Raw genomic sequence first — 24,247 nt, 5'->3', positions numbered from 1 at the left:
AAAATTCCCCCTAAGTTCAGTGAAGTACTCACATCTAATGCCCTTAGAGGATGCCTAAGAAGATATTCTTACCAGGCAAAGTGTTGAGCCTTGAGGAGTGGGGGTATCAGCCTAGGCTTCATTTTCAGCTTTTGGCAGTGGTCCTCCAAGTTATAGCAATCTTGAGAGTTCACTAACTCTGAGAGGACTCCCTTCACAGCCCTTGTGGTCCAGGAAAGCTCAAAGAGTCTCACTTAGGGCTGCTGTTTATAGGGTTACAAGAGAAATTGGCTTTAGTCATAGTAATTTTCAAAGTGGCCACAATTTGGGTCTGTAACTTTCTTTGAAAGTTTGATAACAAAAATGTTGATCCACTTGAGGATTGTTACTCAGGCAGCAAAAATAAGTTTCTATGGCTTTTTATTAAAAATTAGGAGCTTGTTAGAGAGCACTTGATCCTGGGAGCAGACATTGTTTCTGATAGGGTCAAGAGGAGCTTAGCTCAGGTGTTCATCAAGGCCAAAGCCTAGAAAGCATTTCTGAGATCGCAGGAGTGGGAGGAAGGATGCACCATCACATAGCTTAAGATGGCACTAAAATAGGATCTGGTGCTGACCAACCTTTTTAAAGTTTCACAACCTTTGTATGTTTGGTCTGGTGGATGAGTCTCTAGATTTTTAATAACTAAGCAGAGAAATGGCTGATTGCAGTTTCAAAGTGGTACATTATAACCAAGCATGTAAATATTTAGAGCTTATTGGACAAGAAAGCTTCAAAGTGGGGCAAAGGAGGCAGTCTCCTGTTATTCAAGGGTTCAAAGGTCTTCAGCTGCAGGCCAAGGATGGAAGAAGGCTCAGCAGCATCATGAGTGGCAAAGATTCTCAGGTATTTAATGAAATCAGTTGATCCATGTAATGAGTTTGATCAATTTCCCATGAGGGAATGTGATTGCACCGTGTGCATTAAACAATCACTCTGACTCATGGGGCAGCCAGCAGGAGCACAGTGCTCCCCCTGCTCAGGGGCTGTGCTGTAACAGTCCCCATGCCATAGGAGCTCAAAGCTCATAAGAGCTTTGTTTTCAGACCTCAGTGGTTGTAGGTAGCTCTGGCCACTGCAGTCAGCAAATAAATAACTGCACTGCATAATTCTTTGATTTGGATATGAGCAAAAATAAAATAATTTGAAAGCTTATTGAAGGAATAGTCAGCCTATGTCAAGCCATGCAGGCAGTCCTCCTGACATAATGGGCCACAATAGAAAACTCAAATAATTCACCTCACTGCCAAAGCCTCCCCTTGTGCTCCTGACCCTCTGTGTACTCTGTGCTTTTGCTTTCTGCAGGCTTCACATGCAGCTGTGAAGGAAATGACTACAAGTAGGAATTAAAACTAGTTTCAAGCTGTCACTGCTTCTCAGTCCCCTGCAACTTGTTTTCCATCTGTTGCTCCCCATAGCCTTCCTTCTCCTGCAGGTGTGGGAGAGGGTTCCTTTGCTTCTCCTGAATGGGCTGTCTCTTTGCCAACAGACATCTGTGAGCAGCCTCCTCCAGCCTCTGGCTGTGGTCAGCACTAGTATGTGAGGAAGGCTTTACAGTCCCTAAGGGTGACTATAAAATAGCTCCCCCAAAGTTTACCTTCCCCCACACTTCCAATCTAAAGTATGTCACAGACTTAATTTAAGCATCCCTCACTCATTTTATGTGAAATATAATGTAGCCATGATAGTCATGTTATTTATTGCTCATCCTTTCCCTGATCCCCTGAATTTTGTTTAGAGACAATTAGTGCCATATCTTAATTATAAACTATGGACTAGGGGAAAAGAAATCTTTTAGTGCTTTAAATCCAACTTTTTTTTTTTTTTGGCTATTCTTATTGTGCAGCTAAAAACAAATGGGAATGCCAAGTGTCTTCTGCTTTATACTTTTTGTTGTTCTGCATTCCACATGGGACTGGCTTTGCTCTCATCCTCAAACTTCCTTTCTTTTTGGGAAACTGTTTCTGCTCCTTCACATTAGTGATACTTGGACCCAGACCAGATTCTATTGTGGAAGCATTTGTGGCTGCCTGAGCAGTGCCATTCATAACCTACCACTAAGCTTGAATGGTCCTTTTCTCTTTCTTCATCCCATTGCTTTCCTATTTTTCTTGCCCTTCTGACAGTTGCTATACATCTTGCTATACATCTAGTCACCTGCAGAGTCAGTCACTTTGCAGGTTGTCCTCTCTTCCAGGTCACTGCATGCTCAAAGTAAACACTTTAAAAATTAAGTATAAGGAAGTGGGAGCAGACAGGGCATTTCTGCCTCCTTATGTACATGCCTTAAATAAATATTGCTGCTAAAAATAAGTGAAGAAAAATGTGAAAAGTGTAGTTTTAAAACTGATAGTGTGCCCCAGGAGAGGGGTGTTGTTCTTCTCCAGCTTTATTGGTCTTCTGATCTAATTCACCCACCCCCAGAAAAGCTGTCTGCACTTACTCCTTTCTTTAATTAAGAAGAATGCAGCCAGCAGTCTCAATTCATGCTGAGACCATCCCACTCAGCTGTCAAACCCCATGGGACTTGCCATGTCCCCTGAAGCCCCCAGCCCCTTTCCCAGGGGTTAAGCGCTGCCACTGATGGATTCCTGATGCTCTGGTTCCTGCAGCCATGAGCAGTGCTTGATTTATGGAGCCTGCTGAGAGCTCAGAGCCCTGGTGGCTTGAAAACAGGCTTGGGTGCATCTTGACAGCCCAGGGTTTGCAGTGCCTGCTGTTCTAGCTCAGCCACTGACCTGTTGTGTGACAGGGGAAGTCCCAGATTTCTTTGATGACTTACAGATATCATTCGAGTGCCTTTCCGTAGAGGAGCAGTCCCTTAGGTACAGCTAGAAGAACCATAGCTTGGTCTTACTTGACTGTGGTGCAACTGGAATGTAATGAACTATAATAAAAATACCAAGTTGCTTGTCAAGCAAAAAACCCAGCTGTTTGGTATTAATGTTTTCAAGAAGTAATTTTGTGCCCAGTGTATACTGACAAAGTATTTTTGTTTGTGCTAACACTGTATAATAATTCTTGGAGAGTTAATAAATAGGGAACAGGGTTTTTGTGGTGCTTGTTGTTGTTGGGTGGTTGTTACTGAGCACAGCAGTGCATCTCCTGTGCTTTTGGGCTCGATTGGAGCTGCGACTGATGCCATGCAATGGCGAGTGATACAATTTATCCAGTAGCTGGCAGAATTGAAACCAGCTGTTGGAACTTGTACCCGCACAGCCCCTGAGTCTGCAAGGGGAGGAAAAAAAGAAACAGTTCAAGGCAACAATCAGGAAGAAGGCATCAGCCTTTTCCTCGAGACTCACTTTGCACAAGTGCTGTCAATTAGAATTTGAGATTTCTCAGCCAAGGTGCTTCCTGCGGAGGGAGGCGGGACGAGCGCAGCTGATCAGGGGCACGGATGTGATTCACAGTAACAAATGAGCTGTGGCATTGCTTGGGCTGAGAGAAGAGTTTTACCCGTGCTGATGGTGTATTATTTGTGTATTTAAATTCTGTTGCAAGTTAAACAGACATGGAAACCTCTCAGGATATTCATGTTTCCACACTAGGTGCAGCAGTTATGTAGCAAATGTATTAACTGCAGTTTTGCACCAAACATGCAGAAACAAATTAGAAATAGGGAAATACAAACACATTTTCTCATTAGGGGATATAAGTATGTGCTGACTGTAGTACAAATACAATTTTTATTCCATTTGTGTAACCTTTGGTATTTTAATGAAGTCCTGTTCCTGTGTACAGCGTATGGTTCACTGTCAGATAATTTAACACTAAGAAAATCTGTCTTGAATAAATTAGAATATATTTGCAAATTAATTGGTTAATTAGATTTTAGACATCTCTTGAGGACAGGAGAGAAACAGATGTGTGCAAAAGCCACACAGATAGTTTGGGGATGAGTGTTTCTTCTAGGGTTTTATCACTCAGTTTTGTGAAAAACAGCCTTTCACTAGTGCCAAAGATTAAAAAACTCTCGGCTTTAAATGCAGAACATTAAACTCCAATTTCCGTGGTGCTGCTGATTTTTTCTGGGGCACAGGCAGAGCCATTTGGACCTGTTTGCTGAATGACTGCACTCAGAATATGCAAGGTACCTCTTGAGCTGCTTTTTTTTCTAGGAGTATCCATGAAGCCGTCTGGAAATCCTCTGAACTAAACACTGGCAGATCAGCAGAGAGATGCCAGCTGGTATCGTGGTGAAGTCAGGCAACTCATAAGAAGAAGCAGGTCTAAGATGGAGCCCAGGATTTAGAAGAACAGTCACCGAAGAAGGAAAACTGACAGGGCAGGTTTTTTTCTCAGCTACATCGGTGTAAATCCAGAGCAACTCCACTGAGATTCACACCAGAGTAACTGAGAGCAGAATCTGGCCAACATCATCCACCTGACCTCAGGAGGGGGCTCGGATGGAGAATAATTCCCTTGCCTTCCTCTTACAAGTCTTTTGCACCTGGTTTTTAGAGAGGCACAAATTCAATTTTACTCACTTTGGGGACAGACATAGTACAATCTTATAGTAACCACTGATTTATTTTTACTGATTGGTAAAAGTAAGATTCTGCTTAAAAAAATATACACTTCTGTAGTCATTATTGACTTAGACCCCTGCAAAACCAAATTCTGAGTAAATCTTCTTGGGAAACCGAGGAAATTCAAATTTTAAGGGCTTGAGTTGGTCCAGAAGCTGAGTAGGAGAGGATTTTCAGCTTAAAAGCAGTTCAGCAGCTCTCTGCAATCTGGGCTGATCCTAAGAGCAGCAGAGGTGGGTAGCTGGTGCTACTTGCACCCACTTTTCAGCTCTGCTGAAACAGTGCTGCAGTCTAAGCCCAAACCAGAGAACATTGATCAGTCCCTCTTGGAAGACAGCCGGTGATCGCATTACTTTGTTTGTGTAGTTTTATCTCCAGGATCCCATATTGGGTGTGTTCACAACCATTTGGCAGAATCCTCATCATTAAAAGCAATATTTGCAGTGTACAATAAGACAAACAAGAGGCCATTTGTGTGCGTCATCGATCATTTTACAAGCAGTCCTCGGGCTGTGCGCAGAGCTGGCCCGGTGCTGCCTGCTCGGGGTCACGACGCAGACGTCACAGGCAGAAGCGCTTTTCCTGCTGGCCTAACCTCTGTAGGCACCAAGACCCTGATGCTGCTGAGAAGAACCTTCAAGTCTTGTTCTTTCTTTGACCTTGGTGTGTTTCTCTAAGCAGCAGACAGAGCAAAGTAAAAGCCTTGTTGCTGTCGATGTTTGAAAACTGCAGCCAGATTTTTCAAACTCCAGAGGCTGAAGCTGCAGGGCTGAGCTTGCAGGGAACACCCAGAGCTGCACCCTGTCTCTGCGCAGGAGGCACCAAAGGAGGCCATGGGGCCTCTGGGCATAGACACCCTGTGTCCTTGGCCTGGGATTGCTGTCAGCAGCCACATGCCTTCAGGAAGAGAGCGCAGCTTTTAACAGGGTTGTTGTAGACTACAGACTAGGTTGTTGGGATGTGCTAAAACCTGGCCGTGGTGACCTCAGTGCACTAATTATGAGAGCATCTGGGCTGGCCCCTGAGGGCAGCATGACTGCAGTGTGTGGGTAGGAAGCTCATGTGGCTGGTTCGTGCCAGCAGGCTGCTGTCCTGTCCTTTGGTGACCCAGGCAGCTCGTGGGGATGTCTCTGTTGGGTGCTTGGCCTTTCAGTCTTGGTTAACCCCAGAGCCCAGCTCTCCTTTGGCAGGCAGGGAGCTCCTGTTCCTATGCAGCACCTGGCTGCCTCCTGAGCCTGCTCCCTTCTGGCCTTGGCCCTTCTTTCCTTTCCTGTGCAGCAGGGCTACCAAGACAGAACGAGACAGGTACCTGCTTTTAGTGGGATCTGGTTTGTACCACTGGAAAAGCAGCGCTACACCACCATCCATGCCTGGGGGCTGTGGAACAGTGTATCTTCCAGCCCAGCCAGAGCTGCCCTTCCCTCCTCCACATGTAGCACATGCACACTAGTAATGTTCCTGAAAATAAGTAAGAGTGTAGATGCATTAAGACCTGAGGCTAGGAGACTGCTGGTCTGCAGCTGTGATAAGTATAAGCAGCTATAGAAAATGCCCATGGACATTTCCCTGCAGCATTTATCTGAATGCACAGAGTGCTGGTTCTTTGGGCAAAACAAATTTGCACATTTTTCAGGAGTCTGGGGGTTGAGGAGAGACCCAGAAATTACCAGCTACGATAGAATTCTCAGAGTAATGGGTTAATATCATCTGCCATAACTTCTCTATGGGGCTTTTGTCAAATCTCTGATTCAAGTAGTGTTTTCTGAGGCTTTTGACATTTGTGGCAGCACTGGGACAGACAGTAAGGTCGTGTGTCACTTTAAAGGCTTAATTTTTTCCGGATTTCTCACAAAACTGGAGCTGAAAGCTCTCTCATGAATTTCTTGTGGAATCTGCTGAGGCAGCAGTTATGTTATCCTTCAAAACTCCATGGAAAAGGTCAGCACAGAACCATGCCAAACCTGCCAGGCTGAAGGAGAAGGGGCTGAGAGGCTGCTTTCACACCTGTGAAACCACAGCCAGCTCGAGATGCCATGGTGTAGGCAAAACACAAACCACACATCTCCTTGCATGGTCAGGTTTCTGGCAAAGATGTATTTATTCAACAGAGCAAAAAAGCCCAAAGTAGAGGAAGCTGTATTTGAGAGGTGTGACTGCGGTGCTCAGACCTTCCTCCCCTCTGAACACAAACTAACCTGGGGCATGATAAAACAAGCAAGGAGCTGCCTTCAAATTTATTTCTCATTCTTTCTCCATTTCTGCAAACCTCCTACAGCAGATTATTAATTTGTGATGAGAAGCTAGTTCTAAACAGGACATCTCTGTGCAAAAGATAATAAACACTGATGTTCCCAACTAAATTACAAAGGTCCTGGTAGGTTTTGTGTAAGAACTGGCTGCATTACTAGACAGAGATCATAAACCTTTGAAAGGCAGAGGGAGGAGAAAAGGAAATATTCCGTGTAGGGAAAATGTGATTGTGTTAATGACTTTGCTAATCCCTAGACATCCAGTTTTATCCATTCATGCTTCCAGCATCTGCGGATGAATTCGGGAGGGCTTCAGTAATCCATTAAAACAAGATCATTTTAAAATTTCCATCTAGGCATAATAATTTATTGGTTTGGGGTTTCCCCCTTCTACTCTGCTAATTTATGAATACCTCTCTTAAGTTTGCAAAGATGATAATCAACCTCGATACTTTATTTGGGATGATTATCCTTGTGGAAAAGTTCTTGTGGTGAATTTTATAGGAATGAAACCAGTTGAGATCTATAGAAATAGAATATTGATCTCAGTTCAAAAAAAAGGATACATTTGTAGCTGTCCATCCATCAGATGAATAATTCTTGAGTAAGTTGATTGTGTTGGTCTGAAGTAGAAAAATCCTGAAGGTTATTTGTTATGAGGTGTAGGCTGTTGTTATTTAGTGTTACAGAATTTGTTGTACCTCCAGTAAAGCTATCTAAATACTGCCTGGGCTGCTTATCAGAAGATACCCCCAGGCATTTCAGTACTAATGTAATTGGATGAAGTTTACATGATGGAATATTGGAGGTAGAGCTTTTGTGCTCAGGACTGTGGAAAAGCACCGGATAGGAGTAGCTTTTACAGAAAATGGAAGGCCAGATGGAGCTGGAGATTACTGTGTCTGACCTCCTGCGAGCCCATTGTGTGTCACCCGCTTCACCCCGCGCAGCACGCAGTAAAGCGGGATGAGTTACCGCCTGTCCTCGGCTGAGCGCTTCCTTCCCAGTCCCAGAGATCACTTAACCGAGGAGCCACCATCTCTCATGGCACTTTGGTTCAGTGCTTAAAATACCTTCAGTGCCGGGCATCACTACAGATTTCTATTGATGTTTGTTTCACTTTTAACTTCCTCCTCTTGATTCTTGTTATGCCCTTTTTTCAGCAGGCTGAAGAACTCTTGCTTCCTTTTATTTTTCTCCCTGCAGAGCCACTTATATGCTGTAATCAAGCCACTTCTTCCTCTTCTCACTGATAAGCTGAACAAGCTGAGGTCTTTCAGTCTCTCTCAGAAGGGTATTTACTACAGTCCTTTAAATAACCTCTCTGTCCCTTTTCTCTGTCTTCAGTTATTCACCATCTTTATAAAATGTGGAGATAGCAAAGTGTATTTTCTGGTGTCTGCCTCACTGACTCCAGGTACAAAGGGACAATTTCTTCTCTGTGTGTACATGGTTGATGTGTCTAACGATTCATTTGCTCTTCTGTAACAGCCTTGAGCTGCTTGTCCACAATGACACTCTAATTCTATACAGAATTGTTCCATTCTAAGGTAAAAAGTCTTGTTTCAGATGCCAAGCATTATATTTTGGCTTACTGCATTTTATAGTCTCTTAAACAGTATGTAAAAGATGTCTGTGCTACATGAGGATGCTCCAGAACCCTGCTCCAGGTCTGCACCTTTTTAGCCTCCAGTGTGGGCAAAAATTGCTGACACATCTAACACATGATTTGAGGCACTGCTGTAGGAAAATGCCTGTATCACAGCCCATCTGGAGGCTGAGAAGGGCAGCTGGGGGAGAGCAGCTGCTCGAAAGTTTGTAGGGAGAGCTCTAGGTCTTATTTATACCCCTTGGGGACACAACACACGAAACCCAGACTCAACTGGGAACTGTGCAGCCTGTTCTCCCACTAGCACAGGGGGCTGCAGTTACAGTTTTTGAGAGGGAGGAAGTTGAAGTTACCCTGATAGAGAAGCCTTTTTTACAGATGTCTTTTCACGTGATCTCTGCTTATCACTGGAATTTCAAAAATAATGTTAAATATTTTAAAACTAATACCAGCATTAACCCATCTGTATAAAAAGCAGTTGCATGTTGCACTGCATCATTGCATGGCCTCTCTTACAGTCAATACTTTTCCCATCCATCTGTTGGCTGTTAGCATTTGGCTGAAGAGCTGTTGTTCATCTGACTAATCTCATCAGTGCTGGCATCCTCTCCCAAACCCTTTTGTCTGGACAGTCATGTTTTCCTTGGCAACCTGCACAGCACACCAGATCATAGGTCCCTCTGAGCACTTGCATGCTGATGCCTCTCCCTTTCCATTTGTCCTTGCACCTTCCCGGCTGGAGGAGATATCGAAGGCAGGGCAGGGAGCAGGGAGAGAGCAAAGGGCTTTTTTTGGCAGGCAGAGTCGTTGTGGCCCTGCACACTTCCTGTGGGAATGGAGGAGGTGTCTGGCAGTGTTCCAGGGATGGGGCTGGTAGAGCTGCTCCCTGCTGTAAGTGTGGTGATCGTGTGCTTCTGCTACTGGCCCCAGAGCAGAGTTGCAAATACCCTTAGGAGTTCCCTGCTCTCCTACAGCTCATGTGGAGTGTTTCAGTGTGTGGCAGATCACAGGAGAAGGTGCCAACATATGCCTAACCTGATCTATGCTTCTCATTGGGGTTCTGGCTACAAAACCTACCAGCTTTAGATTTCCTTGCTGAGGTATAAAATTTCTCATGGTTAAGGCTTTATTTGAAGTAGAGATGCCTCTCTGCAAAAGAGGGAGTCTTTTCAAGTCTGCACAAACTAGTAAGTAATCCTGAGACAACTGAATTTGTTGGTTTCTTTAAAGAAACATAATTATTTTAAAATGACAAACTGTTCCTTTTGTTGATAAATGTTTTATATCTTTGCTGCTATGCCTGAATAGTTTGTGTAAATAATTTATTAGCTTGCAAACAGACGTAGCACGTTCAGGCAAACACTGCCCAGCGGGGCAGGAATGCTAAAAAGGGGAAGCAGGATTGTGAGCAGTGCTGAGCACTGAGAGCAGGAGTGGGTATCAGTAGGGACAGAGAAACACCATCTGCAGCTCATAGGCTCAGGCCCAACATAGCTCAGATGCCTGACACTGTGGTGAGGCACTGGAGGTACGGATGTGAGCAGCCAGGCAATCACCACCAGCAGGTGTGTCCGTGGGACACCCAGGAGCAAAGTGACAGTGGTGCTCAGAGCTATGAAATGGTCTGGTTTACATAGTGTTTGGCATTTAACATTTTCAAACTGATTTTCTTGCTTTGCATGCTTAAGAACTCTCCTTCAGTTTGCTGTGGTTGGTTATTCCTCTAACTTTGTTCTCCAAATGGGCCTTGTTTTTGAAAAAAACTTTGCAAAAATCATGTGTGAGGTTATTTTATGTGTCAGGGCAGGGTCAGGCAGGAGAAGAAGGCTAAGCACGTGCATCGGTGGTTTCAAGATGAAAGTCCTTTCTAAATAGTGTGGAAGTGTGTGCATGTAAGTATGCATGGATACAAATGTGCTTCTGGGGTTTTTTAGACAGCAGTTTTGCCTAAAAGTCCTATATGTCACAATGGGGACTTCTAGAACCTTAGGAAGTTCTGGGTCTAGTCCAATCCCCTGCTGTGGACCGGCCATCTTTCAATAGATCAGATTGCTCAAAACCAATCTGACCTTGAACACTTCCAGTGATGGGGCATCCTGAACTTCCCTGGGCAATCTATTCCAGTGTCTCAGCACCCTTGAAGTAAAAAATTTCTTCCTTGCATCCAATCTAAACTTAGCTTCTTTCAGTTTGAAATGATTATCCCTTGTACCTTTGAAAGAGGGTAAAACTCTTTCCAGCCTTACTGAATGTAGTATAGACACCCTGCTCTGGTTCAACAACAACTGAACAATTCCTCAACAATACAGAGGAAGGTGGGAAACACCTAATAAAAGCCATCTGCAGTTCTAAACTGGTGTTTGATGGCATGCAGCTCACTCTGGCTGAGGAGGAGAGTGACTCCAAAGGGCACTTGCTGATGCACAAGTGAAGAGGACCAGTGCACTAGTTATAGATGCCTTTTTTTGCTGAGAAAAATAAATAAGAGAAAACTTGGATTTTACTGTAGTCAGCGGAAGTGAGCAAGCCTAGAGGAGCAGATCTGCAGAGTGACAGATTCCACTTTACCTGGCCACTCAGCGAAGCACAGTCCTGGTTCTCAAACCACACATGGCATGGCCTTGATTTAGCTTTATCTCGGCAAAACCGTGAATGGTTATCGGAGGCATTACCAAAAAACATTTATCTGTGGATTTTTCCTGCTAGATTCTCTTTTCTCTCTCTCTTATAAAATAGAAATTATTTTAATACTGACTGTTGACTGTAATAAGGGAAAAAAAAAAGCCATTTCATGCCCTTCCAGAGTTCACACTCCTGCTCTGCTTTATGGCAGAAGTTAGTCCTCATTAAATCCAGAAGATCAGCATCTGCTGTCAGCCAGTGAAAACCACCCTGGACTGTTAACACTGCTGGGATTTTACCCTAAAATTCAGAGTTACAAAACCAAAATACACAGAGTTAGGGTTCTTCCCCCCTCCCGACTTTGTGTCCTAATCCTATTTTTGAGGAGGCTTTATATCATTTATAGAAAGGAGCAAGAAAATTCTTGGAGATCCTGAGATGAAGGCAAGTAGAAGAATAATCAGCCAAAATAACAAAGTATCTGGATATGTTGTGGTGTACTGCTCCTAGGGACTAAGCTACAGCTGACTCTGTATGAGTAAAAAATCACTTCTCGATTTCATTCAAAGTTGTTCCTTGGATTTGCAGAACTAATTTCTCCTCCAAGCATGGTCACATTTTAGGTCAGCATGCCTAGACAACATGGGGCTGTGCCAGCAGTTCCTGTGTGAAGTCCCTCTTTGTTTTTTTGGAAACAAATCCAGTCATTCATAGAAATGAACTCTTGCATAATTAGAGCCAGCATTGCACATCATCTTTGCTTTCCATTTTTAGATGTTACGTCTAGAGGACTATAACTTTTAAAGATGCCAACAAGCCACTTAGGAGCTCGATAGCTGTAATGGGAAAATCTGTGGAGCTGAATAGGAAATGATAAGCTTCATAAGGACTATTCTAAATTGTTTGGTAAAGAGCTCAGCCAGACGTTCAAAGCAAGAATAGAAACTATAACCCCTTCTAATTTGATCTTCAAGGGGTTGTAGTTTCTCTACTGTCCTGCTGAAGCCCCAGTACTACAGGCAGCTTAATGGAGAGTCCTCTGGTCTCTTCTGGGTCCAGTTATTGGACTGTTGCATAAATGGGTGCAGAACACTGATTTTATCCATATTTTACCCTCTGGGGCCTGTAATCAACCTTTTTTCATTCTAGATTATTTAAAACATTCAGTAACCACAGATACTGAAGTGCAAAAGTCTAGAAAACTGATCCTCTTCAGCATTTTTTAACCTCAAGTTTTTAATAAAGAGCTATTTTAAAATAATTAAGAAAGATTTGGAGGCCTTTTATTTTTTTGACAGGTAGGTAGCAGTCATCACCTAAAGAGCCAACAGGTGTGCTGACAGGTGAACGATCTCACAATAAGTCTTTTATATCTCTGCATGCTGAGGCTCTCAGGTATGTCCTGTAATCTCAAATATAGAGTGGGTAGCAGATGAACTAAAATTTGTTTCTTTGTTCAGAAAATGCAGTATAGATTTTTTCTTTGTTTGGATCTTTAATCCAAACTGATTCTTTAACAACTGAAATTCCAGTAGTGGTTTGGTTTTTTGGCTTGTTGGGTTTTTTTTTTTGTTGTTTTTTTAAGTTAGGCAATAAATAAATAAGAAAATTGTCCTTGCAGTGGGAAATTACCCCAAGGATGTTCACTGCTGGACTATCACAGCATGTGGGTTCAGTTAATGGGAGTAGATGGAGTTATTTAGGACAAGTGTTTGACACTGCTTCATGGCTATGAGAAGGCTAAAGTCAAACAAAGTCACTCTGTGAAGGACAGAATAGAATATCCCAAATTTTAAAAATATATATCATAGAATTACATAATTATTTGTGTTGGGAGGCATATTTTAAGATCATCTAGCCCAGCCTCTCTGCCATGACCGAGGAGAACACTTCCAGGGATGGGACATCCTAGGCATTTCTGGACAATCTATTTTAGTGCCTCATCACCCTCACACTGGAAAAATTTTTCCTTATGTCTGATGTAAATCCAATCACTTTTAATTTAAAAGCGTTACTTCTGTCACTACAGGATGTGGTAAAAAGTCTTCTTTCCATCTTTTGTATAAGCCCCTTTTATATATTGAAAAGCCACAGTAAGGACTCAGTGGAGTTTTTTCTAGGCTGAACAGCCCAAACTCTCAGCCTTTCCTCATAGGACAGGTGCTCCTGCCCTCTCATTGTCTCTGTGACCTTCTCTGGACCTGCTCTGACAAGTCAATGTGCTTCTTGTGTTGGGGACCCCAGAGCTGGACATGGTGTTCCAGGTGGGGTCTCACCAGAGTAGAGTGGAGTAGAGGGGGAGGACCATCTCCATAACCTGCTGGTCACACTTCTTTTGATGCAGCCCAGTATATAAGTTTCCAGTTGCAACACCAAAGCAGACTATCAGGAGTTAGAGACATCTTTCAACTTACTCCTGCATTTTTCTTTGCAGAATGCTGAGGAGCAAGGCTGAGTAGATGAAGCCCAAGTTCAGACAACATGGTGGTTTCATTGGTGGAGGTGCTGGTTTGTTCTCCTGCCGGCAGACTGGGGTCCTTTATATTAAAATATTCTAAAAGGAGTTTGTGATCTCCAGAAAATGGCAAGGTAGAGGTACCATAATGATGCAAAGTGCTGGTGTTATTTATTGTTAGAAGAATCCTGTTAGAAAAGTGGCTGTCTGAGCCACTGGATCATCTTAATAGCTTGGTCTGATCTTTACCTTGTAAGGGTCCTTTACCTTGTAAGAGTCTATTGCCTTGGTGGTCAGTAAGTGCCGACCTGGGCACTTTTCAGACCAAGAGCCTTCAAACATGCTTTTGTCACTTCAGAGGACATGTCAGGGGAGGTGGGGCCAGGTAAAATCTTACCTTGTGGCTTTGTGCGTGCATGTTCCTGGGTGTGCATCTGCGCGTGCGTGCATCAGTATTGCTGCTTTCCCACTGACCTGGAGGGTATTTACAGTGTGTGGGGCTGCCTTTACATTCTTCACAAGATGCAGGCAAGCACTGCATTTGCTTCTCCATGGATTGTTCTTGTTCAGGCATGATGTGAGTTTTCTTGCTGCCAGCACAGCGAGGTGCGGCTGTGAAACAGGCACTCTTAGAGGACTTCAAAGCCTGGGAGCCGGGGTTTGGTTTTAGAAGAAGCACTTACATAGTGCCATGAGCAGGTTGCTGGTAACCGGGGTGTAACACTGCCTAGAGAGGCCCCTCTGCAAGGTTTGCCTCTGACATGCCACTTACAAACCCACTCTGGTACACTTGCTAAATAAGCAGTTACCTTTAAGTATCAAATTAAGTTGGTGAGACCATATTTGCTGTGTACAATACTTATTCTGGGTGGCCTAGCTGCTACACTGGGAGCCAGTTGGATAGCATTTTGAAATCCAACTGTTGTGCATGCCTTGCATGCATCATATAGATTTATGGGATGTTATGTGTAAACATTTAGACAGAAGTCTTCTAGAGCATTTTTATTTGTTGGAAGGCACATTGACGTTTACGGCTTGTGTATCCAAATGTTTTTCCGCATAATATTGAAGTCAACTGAATCCAACAGTGATATCACTGAAGACTTTAAAGATACTTTCAGTTTTAAGGGCTACTGTCCATCTTAACTGTAAAATAAAGTTTCTTTAGCAGGGCATTAAAGTGAAAAGTCTACTTCCCTGTTTTTCTTTGCTAATCCAACATTCTGAACTAAAGGAAGATGCTGACATGAAATGGAGAAAACAGTTGTGCTTCGTGGTTAGTTGCTGAGTGCTTACAGAGTTTAAGTTCCATTGCAAGGCCTAGTAGAATTATTCAGAGTTTTCAGATTGGGCTCGTGCTCATACCCATTCTCAGGCATTACCAGTGTTCTGATGTTGCTGTTGGCGCCTGCTGCTGTAGATAGACAGTAGCATCCCTTGGAGTCCAGCAGCCTGGGCAGTGTGGTGGCAGTGGCTGCAGTGATGAGCTAGACTGAAAGGAATACTCCAATAGCTGCCTTTCAGCACCTGGCAAGAAAATCCTTTTTATGTTAGTTTCAAGGTCGTCAGATATCATTATAGCCAAGTATTAAAAATTTCAAAGAAAGGAGGCAGTGTGTTTGATTTATAGAATAATTATCTAGCTTTCGCTCTAACTTGGCTTTGGCAGTGGTTTTGCAAGCACTCGAAAATTAAATCCATTTTTTATGGCACTACAAGGTATTATCTCACAGCAAATGATAATTAAACACCTGTGAAATCAATTAGCCTTTTAAACAGGGGAAAAAAAAGTTTTCCAATTATGTTTTTGCACCTCCAAACTTTCTAATTCCAGAACCAGCACTTGCAGAGCAGGAGATGAACTACCAGGGGCCAGTTAGCCGGGGTTCAGATCACCCCAAAGCATCACGCAGCCGTAAATCCAGAAGCAAGCACTCGCAGTGACGGCACCCTTCCAAGCAGGATGTGTGAGCCTTCCCAGCTCAGTCCTGGGCAGCTATCTATCTGACACACAGCTGAGCTGTCAGCTCTTCTACAAAGGCACTTACTCACTTAGTGTTTTCAATGCCAAGTTTTACTTGACAGTTTATTTAAAAGCCAACATACCTTAGTGGAAACCAAGCAACGAGACACTCCGTGTGACTGAGTGAGGTTTCTTCTCAGGCTCTCCAGCCTGTAGTTCAGAGCCATCTGCAGTAAGCATTTACATATGGAAAAATGGCCAATTAGTTAATAGCTGAAAATTAATATACTGGAAAACCAAGAAACACTTCTCCATTTACCCTTGTGTTACAGGTTTTTCTGTCTCTCTTTGTTGTAGTACTTTATACGATACAGAAACTTCTGGAAGATGCAATGTGCATTCATGGGTTTGCAGATTCGGAGAGGGAGCCTTGGACATAGTTGGTTAAGTGCCATCCCAATTTTTTGGCTAAGGAAGTAAAACAGCAACTCTCGTCCCATCTGACATCTACAGCGGAATGTGCTGATAGTCCCTGCCAAAGATGAGCTCCAGCATCTTCCAAAAGATGGATTATGTGTGGCAGTGTTAAAATATGTACTGCTGGGTTAAACCCATTGCATTTGATTTGAGTTAAACCTGTTGTATTTGGCTTGGGTTCTGCTCCTGTATTTCCATCTGAATTTTAATAGCCATAACATGCAGCTGGATTTCAGTGAATGCTGCATCACCAGAGGGGAAGAAGTAAGGTCAGAGTGCTGTGGTTAGCATTCTCAAGGTCCCTCTAGCTGCTGGAGAAGCCACCAGTCGTTTGTGTCTCAGGTTTCATCTATGAAAACGGAATGGTGATTGTATCCTGTCAAAAAACATGTTGTCTACATGACAGGTGACATATAGCTAGATAAAGTGTTATGATAACTGCATCTAGACATACCTGCTGGTCTAAACAGTCTTTTTAGATTTTATACCTCTCTTCAATCAGTGATGATGAAGAAGTGGCTTTCAGAAAAAAATAGTTTATACTAAAATTGATAGTGAAAATATTTCCCAGGCTAGTTTATAATCTCTACAGTGTAGTGACTTAGGGAAATGCTTAAGCTGTAGGAAGGAATGTATGGCATGGCTGATTAGTCAATACAGAGCTTCTGCAGCCTGCCAGGGCTCCTTGGGATAATGGAGAACCAGGAATGCCGAACAGCCTTCTAATCCATGTGCTGATTGACATGGTCGGCACATCAGAAGGAAAAAAAGAAAAAAGGGGGATGGGGGAAGACAGACTCTGTGTGTTGGATCAAGGAGTTAAAATGATAGGAGTACTTGGCCAGGCAGTGTTTCTCCTTTGGCTAACTGCCCACATGGCACTGCAGTGTTTACACCTGGGTGATCGATGGGGCCAGACATATTTCCTCAACTATGGGTGGTGGCAGGGAGGGAATAATTCAATTAAGTTGTGAATAAATTAGAATTGATTGCAAATAGAGCTATTCTTTTATGCTGCCTAAAAAGGTACTAGCTGTGAACAAGGTACACTTAATCATTATGAAAAGAAGCCTGAAAGTTAATAAAACATGCCTCCAATACTTATAGAGGGTTGCCAGCTTTGGATTAAATCTTGAGCTATTTTAGTTTTGAAGACCCAACTGTCATTTTTAAGGCATATGCATTTTGGATTTTAACGTTTGAATGCTGCAGCTGAGACCCAGGCCAAGCCGACCCTAAAATTGGCAGTAAAATGTTACCTCTGTGCAAGCGTGCAGAATGAAGAGATCAGGAATGTATGAGCAATAAGCATGTGCCCCAACTCCCCGCCAGTCTTCTAATGTGGAAACCTGGAGTTTTCTGGAAATAAATACTTTCTGAGCAAAGCAGAGGACTCCTCTAAAAGCTTTTCTACAGTAACAGCTAGGGAAGATAAACTGCCAGAAGGAAAGGAAAGTGCCAGAAGTAGCGCACCGAAGCAGCACAAGTAAGGAGGAAATGCCCAGCCAGCCCGTGCTCAGTGCTCTGCAGTGCTGGTCTTTGCCCTGGTTTTCTGGAGCCTGAAAAGCCTCCACAGCTGGGTAAAAAAAGAGGGTCTCTGTTGGCAGGTAAAGGAGAGCTGTCCACACACGCTGGCAGCTCCGGGTTTGCAGAAACCACAGCAATTCAAGCTGGAAGTTGGTAACAAATGTCCCTGCCATCTACAGATGTTACCAGCTAATGGTAATAAGTAGTTCTGGAAACGGATCTAACCCCCATTGCTGGGGAGAAGAATCAGAGGAAACCCTGGAAGAACCTCTTCTAAACACTTGACTATTTTCTCTATAGCTTAAGATGCCTCCTCCAGTTGTGAGTGGAGGTTCTCATACTTGATTGCCTCCCTGAGGTTTTGCTGAGATTTGTCAGTGGAGATAGTGGGGAAATAAAGCCCATTGTTGATGCAGTACTGATGTTTACATTAAATGCCAGATTGGTGCTTTATGTACAACATCAGTACTCTAGCTGAGAGGGTGTTCCTGGAAGTCTGTGCCAGCTCTGATTTCTCTCCTGGACAAGTGAAGGAGAAATTTCAAGTCCACCAAGTACTTAACTCAGATACTTACCTTTAATCATAGAGATTATTTCACTCACTTCACTGAAAGTATTTTAAGTCTGAATTAAGGAAAGCGCAGAGATGCTTGCAGGTGTAATGCTGTATGCTTTCTACTATGTGCTGGAAAATGTACATAAACATTTTGCAGTTTCTGTCAGAATGCTGGCAAAAAGCAAACCTGCTGCTGTGTGCATGGTTCTTTCTGTCTGGGTTGAAGGGAAGGAGTCTGAAAGTGAAAGTTGCCCTGAGCCTTCTGTCCTCACCATGGCCTGTGGGCTGGAGTTCCATTTACCAAGTGATGTTTTTGTGGCAAAGGTCTCTTCCAAATGCTGCCTGGCAGTCCAAAAAAAAGAAAAAAGAAATGGTCTCTGCTGCAAGTTTCACTCTGAAATACTGTTTGGTACATGTACATTATTTCCTCTGTAAGCAATGCTTCCAGTTACAAAGCTATACTTGCAGCCTGGCAGAAATGTTTGGGGCTGGTTACATATGTTGCACAAAAAGGGTTCCCAAATTTGTATTTAAACATACTGGGCCATCTTCTGTCTTCCAGTTAAGGCAGAGTGCTGCCATTGCTTGGCGTGCTACCCATGGGCTCTTAGGAATAGAAATAGCACCTCATGTTTGCAGATTTCAAATAGATGCTTGATCCCAGAGTGGTCTCTGAAGGGTTTAAAGTGGGCATGGGTCCCTTATCACTGAGCTCAAAGATCCCACTGAGTCACCTTAAAGCATTTTGGTTGAAATTGCAGGGAAATTTGTTCAATAGAATCTCTGGTGTGATTTGTTCACTTCAGCAGCTCTTGGTGGATATTACTTTACTCTGGATCTGTTCCTTCTGTATTTGTGAGTCCTCCCTGAAGCAAGTAGTTATTTTGTGCCCATACATAAAGGTTAGGATGGGGCTTTCTGTGTACATATGATGTAGATAAATTGCTTGATGACTAGGAACTGTGCTATTACAAACTTCCACAATAAATCACACGTTAAGTTTCAAAAGGCTCAAAAATGGGAACAAGATGCTAACTGGTTTTGAGGTGGAAAATGGTCAACAAAATCTTCTTACATTTTTTTTCCCTTTGTAAATCTATCCTACTACCAGCAAGTTAGATATGAAAGAAAAGGTGCCCAGTACAGGATGTCCCTGGGATATGGAAGACTCACTTGCAGTGGCCTTGCTCTCTGCTTTCCTTTGTGTTCTGGTTTTGCCATCACTGTTTTGTGGATAATGTTGCATTCCAGGGTATTAACAGGATTTTACGTTTTTAGCTAGCTAACGATAGGGAACTTCTGACTGGTGTATTCTAGCCCTACAGGGTGTTCTATTTTTAGTATTTATTAACATTTGTTGTCCTACAATACACAGTAAAAGCAATGAGCCTCAGACCTCTCAATATGTTAAAAAGGAGTGCTTAAGAATGGCAACTTTTTTAAAAATTTGGGTTTTTTGTATTCCAATCCTAATATTTTCCCCTGTATTCTGTATCAGTGCTGACTGGTGAGATGGGACACGGCTGCCAATCTCTATCCCACACAGAGAAAAATAAATAGCTGCCACTCAGATAGAATATGTATATATGTATTTTAACCAAAGTTGAGATAGGATTCAAAAGAAAAAAGGGACTTTGAAGTCTGTTTTGTAGTTTTAATTAATGCAATGAGGGGTTTTATTTTACTCTCAGTGGAGATAATCTTAATCCATTCACAGTGACCTTTTCTTGTGCAAATTAGCTATACACGCTTGTTTAAGCAAATGGGCCTTTGCAAGATGTCTCTTCCTAAAGACAGAGCTTATAATTGAAAATTGGCTTACTCCCATCTGTCTGGCCTGTGTGAGAATACAAACATAAATCCTAACTTCTTTGTATGTAAAATACAATCATGTATATAGGTATATATGTGCACATAGACACAGATACCAAAAAAATTGCTCTGCCTGCAGGACGTGGTAAAATTAGACTATTGTGGTGTCAAAAAAATTCATTGTTACAAGTTGCTGTCAAAGTAGCACCTATGTGCAGAGTCCAGGACACTCTGGGGAATGGAGGGTGTTCAGTCTGGATCCTTTTGACTCAGACAAGGTCAATGCCATTCACAGTGCCATGGGCTTGTCAGAAGTACAATTTGCTAATAACAGGCGGGAAGCTGTTGGGATTTGATGTGTGGTTTTGGTGAATGATTTTGTGGTGATTGATGTAATTGGGAAAAAACCCCAGAAGTGTCTATCAGCACTTTCATTCAGAGAAGCATGGATCATTGCAGCTATGTGATTAATTGCTAAAATCTGGTCGTATATTCCTCTCTCCACACTTAACAATAACCACCAAGTGAGTCATTGTATCCCCCCATCCCTTTTTTAGTGCCTGCTTGATAAGGAAATATTTCTTTGGCATAGCTTGAATATTTTTTTGCTTTGTACAAACCTCTTGTGAACACAGTTTTGCATGGCTTTGACTAAATCTGAATAGAAATCAGGGTCACAGAAGTACTGCAACAATGCTTTGGGTATCAAAATATTTAATGTGAGCTTGTTCTTGGAAGTCATGCACTGTTTATATACAACTGACTCATTATTGCAAAGGCAAAATTACCTCCTTATCAGTCTCATTACCACTGTCCCCAGCATTCTCCCATGGTGGTTGCTCCTGAGGATGAGCAAAAAGGAGCCAGAGAGGAGCCTGACACACATGCATGGAGGGAGTTAGTTAACCTGGTGCTGAACGGTCTTGGTTGGGGATGATTTTATCCAGATGTGTCTCAACAGCTGTTTGCATTTTCACGCCCAGTTACTCTAGGACTCACCGCTAATTGAATTTTCTCTTTTCTGCCCTGTTCTTGTTAGGTATGATTACCGTGAAATGCTGCACAATGCCACTTTCTGTCTGGTTCCCCGTGGCCGCAGGCTTGGCTCTTTCAGGTTTTTGGAAGCCTTGCAGGTAAGAGCTGCAGTTTAAAGCAGTGACTACTCCGGCTGTGATTCAGTGTGCAATAGCAGGGAGGCGGGGAGGAGGGAAATGTGTTTCATTTCCCTAGTGGACAGTAATCCACTTTGCGAAAGCCTCTATTCATACTTCTGGAGCAATTGGCAGCTTCTTCCCAGGAGGGGCTGAGGCACTGAACTCATCTGAAGGTTGGATTGCTCTATCTCCAGGAAAAGGGTTTCCCTGGATGTGGTGAGGCTGAGAGATTGGTTAAGAACAGTATTTTCTTGAGCTGTGAGACTTCCCCTGGGAGACACTGGCCTTTACACATAAGGCCTGGGGCAGTAAAAATAGCTTCTTGTTTTTACTTAGCCAAAACAGACCTGCTTATGCATTGCCAGTTTTGAGATGGTGCTTGCTGAACGTACAGAATGTGGCCTGAAGGTGTTAAAGCCCTGGATGGAAGCTTCTCATGAAAGTGGATATAAGCTGATCTCAGGGAGTTCGTGTGCTGTCTGGGACAGCACCTGAACATCCTTCACCTTTTAAAAAATGTTTTTGTTAGTGGTCCCCTTTTACTGTGGGCCAGCCACAGGAGGCAATACAAAAGGGCTCTGGAGTGCCTGTGGCCAGGCAGCACAGTGGTCAAGTCTGACACCTGCCTACTCCACCTTCTGCCTGTCTGGTGGGGTTTTTTTTGGCGAACATCAGCCTAATCCTAGATCTTCATTCAGGCATAGAGAGCATTTTGTGAGGTGCTGCAACGCCCCTGTGGGTCTGGCATCTGGATTTCCATGGGGGCTGGAGTGGAGAGAAGGAGGTGCTTGGTTTCAGTGAAATGGCAAATGAACACACCTTACAGGGTCCTGCCTCCAGGAGTGGTTTTGCCATTTGGAAAGTGTCACAGCATTGACAGTAAAGCTGTCAATGACTGACATCCCATCCCTTTTCCTCATCAACTATGGAACGTCCCAGCCACTGTTAGACAGTGTTGTTCACTGCAGTGCTGAACAGGATTCAGGTACCTAAGTGTAGCTATAATGTCATTTTAGAAGCCCAGGGTACCCAGAAACTCTTCTGGCTTTCTGCTGCTTCTCCAGAAGAACTCCAGTAGATCCCATGTCATGTCTGCCCATCTTTGATGGGTTTTTTGGATACCCTACATGCCCTGGACACATAGGTGTAACCCCTGAACCCCACACCTGCAATCAAATTTGAGATCCAAGTTCTGGACTGTCACTTGCCTCTGTCTCCTACTAAAGAGAAGATTAATAGCCTGAAAAGTGCTGTTGTCTCTCCAGTCTCTTCAGAGGAAGAAGTGGGACTGGCTTGTATGAGATGACAAGTCACTTCAGATGCTCCTGAAGAGCACTCCTCAGCTCTTCTCTCGCCTGGGCTCAAAGTCATGCAGCTTCTGTTAGAGACATCATCTCAGGAAGGGAAAGCAAGGAGTTTAGCTCACTGCACAGCCCACACTTGTGGGCTCCTGGTCAATGATAAAATGCATGCAACTCAGGCTAGCAGCGGTATTCACCAATAATGATGTATTCCCAGTTTCTGTCTGAATCCAGGTGATGTTGAAAGTCCTAATCCACATTACTGCAATGTTTCAAACATGAAAACACATTATTAAGTGTTTGCTAGTTGGTTTTTTTCATGCACTGATGTGAATCCTTACAGAAGATCACAGTTGTTTACCCATAATAATCACTGCTGTAATGTAGACTTGACCAGTCTAAAATGCTGTGCATGATGCATCTTACCAAGGAAGGTACAGCAGTCTGAAAGATTCCCGTTTATGCCATCTTTTGGGAGGCCTGAACCCTAGTGCGGACCAAACTCAGAACACTGAAGCTTGGTTTGATCCAAAATAAACTGAACCAGAGCACAGGTTTGGTAAAAATCCTCTGGTACTAGGTTATTTCATCACATCAGAAGGTGTTTGGTTTGGCTCTTATATTGTAAATGAGCTGACCAGAACATAGTGGTGATCATTTGTTTACGGAAATACTGACCCATTTGCTAAGTATTCCCAAACTGCCAGTGCAGAAGAGCTTGTAAAACTCGTAAAAGTTGAATTAGTTTACACAGATCATACTGGTAATCAATAGTTACTAAATGTGTATGCTTTTTGTTTGTTTTACAATTCTTTTTTTTGTAGACAGATGATGACAGATGAGTTGTATTTGTGCAGTTGCCTCTATTTGGAGAGTTGATACCAAACAGGATAGAGAATTTACTCCTTCATGGGAAAGGTGGTGAGGAGTTAAATACGATCTGTATTTTCTGTAGGGTTGTCAGCAACATACTATAAAAGTTAAGGAAGTTGCTCCCTGGTAAGTGATTCACAAAGCAGCAAGGAAGGCCATCATTTTGTATGAAATTCTCCAGTGTTCCATCTGCTGCACTGAACAGCAGCGTAAGCACCAGATTGCAAATGCCACTGTCCGTCCAAACCCACCTTTCAGTGCATGCGAATGAGCCCAAAATGGAAAGCTGTAAACACTTGGGCTGTCCTGCTGTGGCTTCTGGCTTCTGGTGTTCTTTGCCACGTTGCCTCACCTGAGCTTGTGCAGAGAAGGGGGTCAGGGTGTTGGTGGAAAGCTGGGAGCTGCTGCTGACGGTGGCCGTGCCGCTGTGCCCACAGGCTGCCTGCGTCCCGGTCATGCTCAGCAACGGATGGGAGCTGCCGTTCTCGGAAGTGATCGATTGGAACCAAGCTGCCATCATAGGCGATGAGAGATTGTTATTACAGGTAAGGAAGAGACCGCGGCCCTCACTTGATTATTACTGCCACCATCTAAATGGACAGGGAAGATGAATCCAAAAGGTCATGGTTGTAAAAGATTTTTTTATCATGAAGGGATTGTCTGTGTCAGACTGGCTGTGAACTTATTTAATATGACATCATTCATTATTTGACCTGAAAGTCATTGCAGCCACCAGGCCACGTTCTTCAGTGCAGGAGACTTTTTTTTTTTTTTGCAAAGAGCATGAAATCTCTTCTGGTGTGGAGCATTTGGATACCAATCTGAGGTAGACCTGCCCGGGTACTGTGATGAAAGGGGAAAACATTTGAGGGTGGATTCTGCCCCAGTCTTTAAAAAATAGTTTATCCTCAGGGGTATCCTCAGGAAAGCAGGTGTTTTCTCAGGAAGGAGTTATCATCTAACAATTTGGTGGGAAGCAGAATCTGTACCTTTTCTGATATGTGGACCATGCAGCATTGCTTTCTGAAGCAGTGTTCCTGTCACTTGTAGTTAATCTTGAGGTCATAGAACAAAAATGGGCTGAGAAGTTACAAATTCC

General features: G+C 43.3%; 1 protein-coding gene across 1 annotated transcript in view; it reads left to right on the top strand.

Moving 5' to 3' along the window:
• Positions 1-24,247, top strand: part of EXT1 (exostosin glycosyltransferase 1) — a 176,889-nt gene that overhangs the window by 130,542 nt on the left and 22,100 nt on the right. The window contains exons 2-3 of the mRNA XM_059865672.1: positions 20,860-20,953; positions 23,586-23,693. Of these exons, the coding sequence (XP_059721655.1) occupies positions 20,860-20,953; positions 23,586-23,693 (202 nt within the window). The remainder of the gene's footprint in view (positions 1-20,859; positions 20,954-23,585; positions 23,694-24,247) is intronic.

The sequence above is a fragment of the Haemorhous mexicanus genome, chromosome 1 (assembly GCF_027477595.1).
Source record: "Haemorhous mexicanus isolate bHaeMex1 chromosome 1, bHaeMex1.pri, whole genome shotgun sequence".
NCBI classification, from domain to species: Eukaryota; Metazoa; Chordata; class Aves; order Passeriformes; family Fringillidae; genus Haemorhous; species Haemorhous mexicanus.
The sequence above is the reverse complement of the archived record's forward strand: the minus strand, read 5'-3'. Positions and strand labels throughout refer to the sequence as shown.